This window comes from Montipora foliosa, unplaced genomic scaffold, assembly GCF_036669935.1.
Source record: "Montipora foliosa isolate CH-2021 unplaced genomic scaffold, ASM3666993v2 scaffold_378, whole genome shotgun sequence".
In the NCBI taxonomy this organism is placed as follows: Eukaryota; Metazoa; Cnidaria; class Anthozoa; order Scleractinia; family Acroporidae; genus Montipora; species Montipora foliosa.
Window position 1 is genome coordinate 27,753 of NW_027179677.1, and position 9,748 is coordinate 37,500.

General features: G+C 38.5%; 1 protein-coding gene across 2 annotated transcripts in view; it reads right to left on the reverse strand.

The window, feature by feature from the left end:
• Positions 1 to 614: 614 nt before the first annotated feature.
• LOC137987674 (dedicator of cytokinesis protein 9-like) overlaps positions 615 to 9,748 on the reverse strand; it is a 67,874-nt gene continuing 58,740 nt past the window's right edge. For both annotated transcript variants that reach the window (XM_068833747.1, XM_068833746.1), the window contains exons 43-48: positions 9,615 to 9,748; positions 8,669 to 8,745; positions 7,228 to 7,341; positions 6,690 to 6,790; positions 6,172 to 6,310; positions 615 to 2,324 (exon numbers count right to left, since the gene is read on the reverse strand). The exon at positions 9,615 to 9,748 is cut by the window's right edge and continues 35 nt beyond it. In XM_068833747.1, the coding sequence (XP_068689848.1) occupies positions 2,274 to 2,324; positions 6,172 to 6,310; positions 6,690 to 6,790; positions 7,228 to 7,341; positions 8,669 to 8,745; positions 9,615 to 9,748 (616 nt within the window). In that variant the 3' untranslated portion in view covers positions 615 to 2,273. The remainder of the gene's footprint in view (positions 2,325 to 6,171; positions 6,311 to 6,689; positions 6,791 to 7,227; positions 7,342 to 8,668; positions 8,746 to 9,614) is intronic.

Here is a 9,748-nt window from a genome sequence, read left to right on the forward strand (position 1 = left end):
ACGTTACAAAGCATGGAATGTAGCCTTCACTGACAACAGTAATACTGTGAGTTCATACTCACGTAAAAGCCACTCTATACTTTATGCGTGGCAGATAAAGAGGAAGGATTTTGCAGAATTAAAAAGTAATTTTATAAGCCTTATACTGATTAGGAGAAGGGTGATAAAACTTGAAAACACAACATAGTAGAGTTGGCTTTCGTCAAGAGTAATTTCAATGACTTGAAGGACATTATACGAAGCATGCAATGTAATCTTCATAATACTATAGGTTTATACCCACATAAAAGCCACTCTATACTTAATGTGCAGCGATGAAGGTGAGATTGTTTTCCAGACTCCAAGAGTGAGCGGTGCTGAATAGGGGAAGGGTGAGAAAAATGGCAGACACGACACAGTGGATTTGGCTTTAGCCAAGAGTTATTTCCGCGCCCCCATAGACGCCGAATAATCGCCTAGGGGTTACATGGTCAGCTGCGTGCTTGCCGCAGGGATGCGGTGCCTTTCAGACACGAGAGAATCGTTTGCCCAGTACACATTACATTGATTCCACATGGATCAAACTATGATATATCTCGAAAACTGGGGAAATTACGAGATGCACAACTGACTGGAAGCCATGTAAAAATTAGTCCTTTTTATTTTCTCTCTTAATTTAATCATTACTTGTGCTTTCGGATAGCAAAACACTTGAATGAAATGGTGAGAATGCGTCGCGGTGACCGTAAACAGCAAACGTCACGCTGCACTTTGCGGATGGCCAAAAATCAGATACTTGCTTGATTTTGCCTCTCAAAATTGAGATACAAGTTAAAATAAGTGAATATTCATTGTTTTGCGTCAAGAGGCAGCCTTCCACAGTCAGTTCTCGTTTGCCGTTTCACGTGCACGCAACACTAAATCACAGTATTAACTGAAGTTCCACGAAATATCGTTAATTCTAAGAGTTCGTTCCTTTTTGGAGGAAGTTGAACGTTTTTCTTTTAAACCACTTATTTACTTAAAAAGTATATAAAAACTAAAGCTGTACTTGTGAAAGATTTTTCTACCTAGTGAGAAATTAATAATGCCTAAAAATGCTCGGAATTACAAGATCTCACCGGCAATGGTTCTCTTGTCTCCTTGGTACATAGACCTAACTAAATCGCTATAAATACGATTGATTGAAACAAAATAACATCTTATAACTATTCAAGTTTCTTTCGTAGTGAATTTTTCTTCAATGTGTTTAAAAAGGAACCACAATAATGTTAATTTTATTTAAGACTGTTGAATTGCTAGATTATACGTTTACGTTTGACCGATAAATTAGCCCCAAGATTTTTACTTAATTTACACCTATTTCTCGGATGAAATTTTGACTTTTAACAGCCGAAGTAACCCAGCTATTTTATTATTCAATACAAATGCTTGTTTTCACAAGAACATGGGCGGAAATGATGATAAAATGGAAAACGGAGCAAAATCGCTGGATGGGCAGAAAAAACGTTACAGTTACTTGCCACCTCTTTACCAATTATCCCTCTAAGTTACAGACATTTCAATGTCTCTCCGTTATGTACGCCATATGATGCACGATCAATTTCAGACTCTAACAAAATGACAGAAAAAAAAAAATTATTGTTACAACATAAAATAAGAATAGATGCCAAACTTGTCTGATGATGCAAGTTAAGTTTGTGAGGGCATTATACTCAGCGTTGTCATTTTTCTTCGCCCTTTCAGGACTCGACAAATACCGCTCACAACTCAGTTGCAAAACATCTGCATTAATTCCAAGGTGAACCATATGACCAAATGAAATCGGAAGTTTTTGTCTGCTTCAAGAAACAGAGGGTCTATGACTAATCTTTTTTTTAACAGGTATTTCGAGTCTGCTCTTTCTTTTACTTAACGTATGACAGCGCAAAAGAGATCTGTGTTCCTTTGAGCAAAAATAAAACCTGCTGGTCTTGTCTATATCGGTTCACTGTCAAAACAATCGCCCCAAGGGCAACACACAGCCCAGTGATGAGATCCGACACCCATTTCATCTTTCTTTCCATCCTCAAGTGGAAAGTACAACAGACCAGTAGGTTCTCACAAGTCTTTGCAAAGATTCTAAGGAACAAATTCTGTTTGCTTCGTTGTCGCTTTAGTGACTAGGTTCAAATAAGAAGATGAACGACTGAGACGTAAAATACGTCTGAATTGAACCCATCGCATCAGAAATCCATGGTGATAGGCCATAAGTGTGTCAACGTGACACAGTCATTCAGTGAGTTTGATTTCTTTCACATAACAAGCGACGAAACACTACTGGATGCTGTCACGGTGGTGGAAATCTAGGATAAATGGAAAAAAGTAACCATCAAATGATGCCGGTGTTGAGACTCCTATTGAACTAACTGCAACAGCCATTACGGCACACTTTTATCTTCGACCAAAATGCAATAGTTTAATTAACAATTATTGGATGAGGTTGAGCATGATAGCGATGTACGAGTCGAAAGTTCAAGTCGTTGTTTCCTCAGGTGATTAGTGAGTTTTGTTTGCCCTACGGAGTTAGTGAGTTTTGACCCATGACACGTGACATATTCTCCTCCAATCGGAAAACGTATTTGAGTTCGGAGGTATAACAAAAGCTATTGTCTGCGGGAGAGCAAGCAAGAATTAGCTGCGTGCTTACAACCAATCAAAATCGAGCTGGTGACACCGTATAATAATACAAATTAACAAACACGTGTTCTGCATTTATAGAGGAATTGATACCTCTCATATAAGCACATACTAAGTGTCACAAGAGGCGAAGTACTTGTTTATCTTTAAACATAAGAACATTCTAATTCGCCAGTTTGGGTAAATGCACTGCATGTTAGGATACTTGGAGGTGACAATGACTAACGTGTCGAGCTCGACAATTTGCCGACTTCATCTACTCAGCTGCGACTAAGGTAAAATTATCGAAATGGAAATCTATTGGCTTTGGTCGTTCAAAAGGTGGATGGCACTATGAACAAATGGATAGAATCACAACCAGCGGATGATCAATTGAATTATACTGTAGATACGATCAGCGTTATCCACCCTTCGAATAAACCAGGCCTGGTACTACAGTTCTTGTGAAAAATACACAAAGACCTCTAAAAAAAAAGGAGGATCTGTAATTTTACGGTACGGACCGAGAAAACAAGGTTAGTAAGATGTTCATTATGTCTCTGTGGTAATCAGCCGCGCGGTAAAAGATAATAGTTGAAGTCAAGCGAAAGGTTCAACTCCCAAAAAGACTGCCGTATCAAAATCCGAAACACGAAATCTTCTTGGCTTTTTGAAATAGTTACTTGCAAGATTCAATCAAGTTAATGCAACATAAACGACATTCTTTGTACAAATGCGCTCAAGGACTTCGACAATAACAAAACCCCGGGCACCGACGGTCTGCCAGCTGAATTCTACCGGTTCTTCTGGCCTGACATCTGTCATGACCTGCTAGCCAGCTACAACTTTGCTTCTCAGCACGGCATGCTTTCTATAAGCCAAAGACGAGGAATAATCTCCCTTATCCCCAAAAAATCCAAAGATAAAACTATTTTGGAAAATCTAAGGCCCATCTCACTTCTGAACGTCGACTACAAGATTCTCACTAAAGTTATTGCCAAGAGAATAGAAAAAGTCTTGCCAACATTAATAAACCCTGATCAAACGGGTTATGTTAAAGGCCGCTACATTGGTGAAAACGTAAGGCTAATCTACGACTTAATACATTACACAGATAAGCCAAATCAAAAAGGTATTGCCATTTTCTTGGACTTCAAAAAGGCGTTTGATTCCATTGAATGGAACTATCTCTTACAAACACTTCAGTTCTTCAACTTCGGCCACGACATTCAAAATTGGATAAAAATTTTCTATAACAATGTTACTAGCTGTGTTCTCAATAACGGTCATGCCTCAACTTTTTTCTCCCTACAGCGGGGAGTCAGACAAGGTTGCCCGTTGTCTGGCGTCCTCTTCGTTCTCGGTATAGAACTCCTCTCTAGATCTATAATAAATGATCCCACTATCAAAAGGTATCCAAGTCAACAAGCAAGAGCTTAAAATAAGTCAATATGCCGACGACACAACAGTATTTGTCCGTGACCTCGACTCCGTTACGAGTCTATTGAAGGTGTTAAACGATTTCAAAGAGCACTCTGGCCTAGAAATAAACACAACTAAAACCGAAGCAATGTGGTTAGGCGAATGGAAAGACAGAACAGATGAACCTTTTGGTTTTAAGTGGCCAAAAGAACCTGTCAGTGCTCTTGGTGTCTTTTTTTCTTACAACCAAGAAAGTGCAAACAGACTGAACTTCGGTAAAAAAATACTTAACCTCCAAAAAACGCTGAACACTTGGCAACGGAGAAATCTAACTCTTTATGGAAAGATAAACATCGTTAAAACACTTGGGATATCTAAATTAATTTACTCAGCCTCCGTGCTCCCTGTTCCAGATCACTATATTCAAGAAATAAATAAGCTAATTTTCAACTTTATCTGGGCAGGGAAACCCCCTAAAATCAAAAGAAACACCATAATTGGAAAGAAAAAAGATGGCGGTCTGAAAATGTGCGATTTTAAGATCATGGAAAAAGCGCTCAAAATAGCTTGGATCGACAGAATTCAAGACGAGTCACAAGCTTCCTGGAAAATTATTCCTAACCAGTTCTTTCACAAAAATGGTGGTCTTGCCTTCCTAACAAAATGTAATTTCGCAACAAGTACACTAGACCTTGATGATAAACTTCCCATATTTTATAAAAAGGTGTTAGATTATTGGTGCGAGTTCAAAATCTCAACGAGCAGCGATTCCAAATCAAATCCTAAAAACGAAATAGTGTGGAATAATAGGAAAATTCTTGTAGGAAAAAAGCCTGTTTTTTACCAAACGTGGTATGACGCTGGCATTACCAAGATAAGCGACATATTAAACCAAAATCAGGATTTTTTGAAGTGGCATGAATTTGCCATAAAATTTAATTTGAATGTTCCTTTCACCACATACTATGGCCTAGTTAACGCAATCCCAAAAAAATGGAAAGCTAATCTTAGAAACCCTATTCCAAACGACACTCACGACACCACTGTAAACAGTCTAAAAACCAGTTCTATTTACTCCTCTCTTTTAAACACCGTCTTCGTTCCTCCAACTGCCGAAACGAAAATTCTACGCCATGGTCTTACAGAAAGTACCATCCAGAACGTTTATCTTATGCCATTTAAAGTCACAAATGAAGTTAAAATAATAATGTTTCAATATAAAGTGATTCATAACGTGCTTCCAACCCGCGCTACACTCTACCGAGACCGCATTTCAGAAAGCCCCTTATGCAACTTATGCAATACGGAAGAACAAACGCTGCATCACCTGCTAATAAACTGCACACTAGCAACCGATTTTTGGATCCTGTTTCAAGACCGGTGGTACCAAAAAACAAATGAAACAATAACGTTATCCACAAGTCACATACTATATGGCTGGCATGATAGGACAAAGCATTGGCAAGTCCTAAATTATAGCCTACTGATAGCCAAATATCGCATTTTCTGCACAAGCCTTCGTGGAGATGTCTTAGATTACCAAAATTTCCTACTGTTCATCACAGGAAAACTTGAAATCCTAAAAGAGATCGCGACTGCCAAAAAAGAACTTCCGAAATTTTATCGCACGTGGGCGTTTTTACTGTAATTTTATATGCTGTTGATGTTTAGGTTAATTTACGTTTAATTTCATATCTATTATTTAGTTCTTTCCACTTATATATATATATATATATTTTTTTTTTTTCAAAAAAGTAGTAGTTTTATAAAACAAAAAAACAAAGAGTATTTAAAAGAAAGGTAACATTAACTGGTATATATACGTGTAATTTTTCTATAATAGAAAATTGCATTGTAAATATGCTAATCAGTGTGATTGCATTGTAATTTATGTATTGTAAGTAGTGTATGCATGTAAGTAAAGTATTAGTACTGTATGTAGTGTAGGTGATAAATAAATAAATAAATAAAACACTAGAACCCACAAAAAAATAAATAAATAAATAAATAAATAAAATAAATAAACGACATTCTTTCATCAAGACGTGAATGAAGGGAAAAGTTCAAATTGTTTGCATTGGTAATCCAAAAAGGTTTCTGTCAGGGTCTTACTTCATCTCCAATGTACTTGGCAAGCCGTGTTTTCAGCTGAACGTATTTCTCTTTCATATCTTCCTGGTACATTCTTTGATCTTCTTTTATCAACTGATCGTTTATTTCCAAAGCCTTTCCACAGCAAGCGATGAATTCCCTGAAATAACGATCAAGTTAAACAATTATTATAGTAGATATGAATGACATTTCCTTATACGCATAGGACGTTGACATGACAACAGTTGGACGGGACTGATTCAAAGGTTCGGGTAAGTTAAAATGTTAACATATGCCTCGATACAATCCTTGCACAGAGAATTGCCAGTGTAAAATATCATCGGCTTCACTAAGGTTTGAGTCTAGATTACTTCTTGCGAGTATCTTACATATAAGCCATTTAATTAAAATTATTTTCATCATCAATTCCACAAAAGCAAACAAAAATGTTATAATGAACCCAATCGCGATCCTTTAACTCTGAAAACTGTTATGCTGCTGTTTCGCACAGTTTAGGCAGAAAAAGAAATGTTACAGACCGGTAAACCTGCTGGAGTTTTTCTATGTGTTTATGTGGATGCGATGCCAGCACAGATTTGTCGAGGAACCCCTGTGCATACGCCAGCGGACCAGCATTCACCTGAGGAATTACAAAACAAAACAGAACATACTCAAAGGGACACATACGTCGCTGCATCAAAGAACCATCTCATGAATATGAGAGGGGACTGAGGCTAGTGCTCTCCAAAAGTGTGCGGCATGTGTGTTGTACTGTAGGGTACATGTCCAATGCTTTTAGCGGTGCAATACGGTCTCAGCTCTTTTCGTTTGAAAATTGATTTTAAAATGCAATATTAAAACCATTTTAATAATGGACATGAAGCTCGTCACCATTCCAAAATAACCACAACCGAAAACTCTCACATTATCACCTGGTTATACACCGATAATACAAATTTAGCCGAAGGTTTTGTCATCGAGTCGTTTAGTAGATCTTCTCGAAATCGATGAACAATCGCCTGCCCTCCAGCACAAAATCACCCGCCCCTTTGAATACATGAGGCAACACTCGTGTACCTGCACACTGACACTGCCTTGTAAAACAAGCTGAAGTTTCTTCATGTCTGGAGGATTCTGTGTGATAACATTATTTAGCTCCTTAACTTTATTTTGCATCTCATCGAATGCGACCTGAAGAAAAATAAATCACACGAATGGCACATTAAAATTACAATTAATATACATCAACGTAAAGAAAAACCGATAAGGAAGAAGGATTCGGAAGTTCACATGACTTTCGATAAACTGCTTGGTTTTTCAGTTGCAGTCAATCATATTTGCGGCGAGAGGGGCTCTGAAATCGACAAAGTGTATCGAAATGCGCCAATTATAACGCAGAATTTGACCTCCTAACCCGTCCTGTTACAGTGGTTACAGAATTTAAGCAAAGACGACGAAAAGCAAGAATGTGATTGGTTCAAAAGGAAAAATAATCGTGCTGCACGTGCCGCAAGCGTTTCACTGCATTTTTGCCGTAGTCCACAAAACAACGTGAAATCACCAAATTTTAGGTTTTGACAACAACATGAGCATACAGCAATGAACCGTTCCTTTTCTACTTTTACTTTTAAACGGTTCGAACCTATCTAGTTACTTACAGGATAGTTCGCCTGTACTGCAGATGGCAATTAACCGTAGTTTTTCGGCTGTAAGGCGCAGCATTTTTTCTCAAAGAAATTGCTTGTTGGCCCCTAATGTGATCTAAACGCAAGGTGCGTCTTATAGCTGAGTATCTTTTTGCGAAAAAACACCTTAGGGTCCCTTATCGCCATCTTGTACGTTAAACTCGTCCCAGTCTTCCCCTTATTGCGATTCAAAAATGGCGGCCTCACACCATCAATGTTCGTGATGATGGCCCTCAGTTCTTAGCGTTGTACAACCAAAAGACCCGCAAGAAAGTACTAATAACCGCAGGTTATTTCAGAACAGCAGCTTTTTCTCTAAATTCTAGTTGAATTTCCTTCTGCCATTGTTCTTGATGTGCGATATCACTTGCGATAGCGCTAAGTTATATTTTGTAAGGTCAACTTTACTTTAGCCTCAATTTGATTCATGGGCATTCAAGTAATGGTGTTGAAACTTAGAATGCATATTAGAACTTCGGTATTGCATGGTGACATTTTTCATAGATTTGGTCTTTTCAAGTCGCAGATGTGCAAAGAACGGTAAACTCAAGCAAACCACTTTTAAACAAATTATATGCTAGTGTTTTAGTCATGTTTTTGAGGTCACTATACTATCGCTAGTTGCATTCATCTGGTTTGCGTTCATTTGACTGTCCTAAAAAGTGTGCGTCTTCTTCGATAAGCCAAAGAAAGGACGATATACTAGTAGTTAAGTGTAAATATCATTGCTTCAAATTCTGTATACTCTTGACTGGCTGAATTTACTTTAGTTTCGCTTTGGTTAGGACAATGAATTGAACTCGTTCCTTAGAACTAAGGTAACACGAACTAACCTCAACTGGTGTCAGTTCGTATTGCTCCTCTTGGACCACAAGAATTCGCGTCTTTATGTAAGGAAACGTGTTGGATGCTAGAAGAGAACGTGCAAAACAAAAATCAACATTAATTAACACTTCGCTTCATGTATCAGTGACTAGTAATTAACTGAGTACTTTTCTGGAAACCCCGATTAACCTCCCTCATTATAATCGACTCACAGCTAATGTGCTCCGATATCAAACATGGACCGTACAGCGGCTGTCAGAGGTGGCTATTGGGTTGGTTCAAAAATACCATAATACTCTTTTGTTTGCCCTCCAAACGTTTGCATAAGCATAAGCATATGCAAAGGTAGAGAAAATAAAGACAATGTATATGCAAACTTTTGGAAGGCAAACAATGCGTATTATGGTATTTTTAATCATAGTGGCCTATGTACGCTTTCGTCCCGATGTAGTAAGCTGTACTCTTCGCAATTCACTCCCCAAGACTGCATGAAAGATGGGCGATAAACACAGCCACCTATTCTATTCTAGATATATCGTACAGTTGCAGCATTACTAGTTTATTCCACACCCTTTTTGACCGCCTATTCCGTCATTTTAAACTCTTTTATCCTTTCGAAGCAACCCAATTCACCCCCTCCTCCCCCCAGACAATAGAGATCTTTAGATCGGAGGAGGGAGAGGACTACGAGTACGAGTTTTCCGTTCTGAGCATGCGCACTTCGAAACATGTCGGCCTCCAAACCTTATGCGCATGCTCAGTATGGAACACTCGTACTCGTAGTTGTTCTCGTCATCTGATCTTAAGGTCCCTATTGCTGAGTCGTAATAACTGTGATCTTTGACTCCCAAACGGGCAACACAGAATGGGGAGGGGGGTATAGACACAATGTGTCAACTCATTCTCAGCAAGTAAGTGCTTTCTGCGCATGCTCAAAAGGCTAAATCAACTTACTTGTCAGGATAGTTTTCCTCTTGCATTGTTCTGTTAGGCTGCCATGTGCTTTGCCACCGCAGGTAAATGGCGTTTCATAGATAAATCGCCTGATGTTGTTGTTACGCTCAAACAAAGTGGGTCTGAGTTCCAAC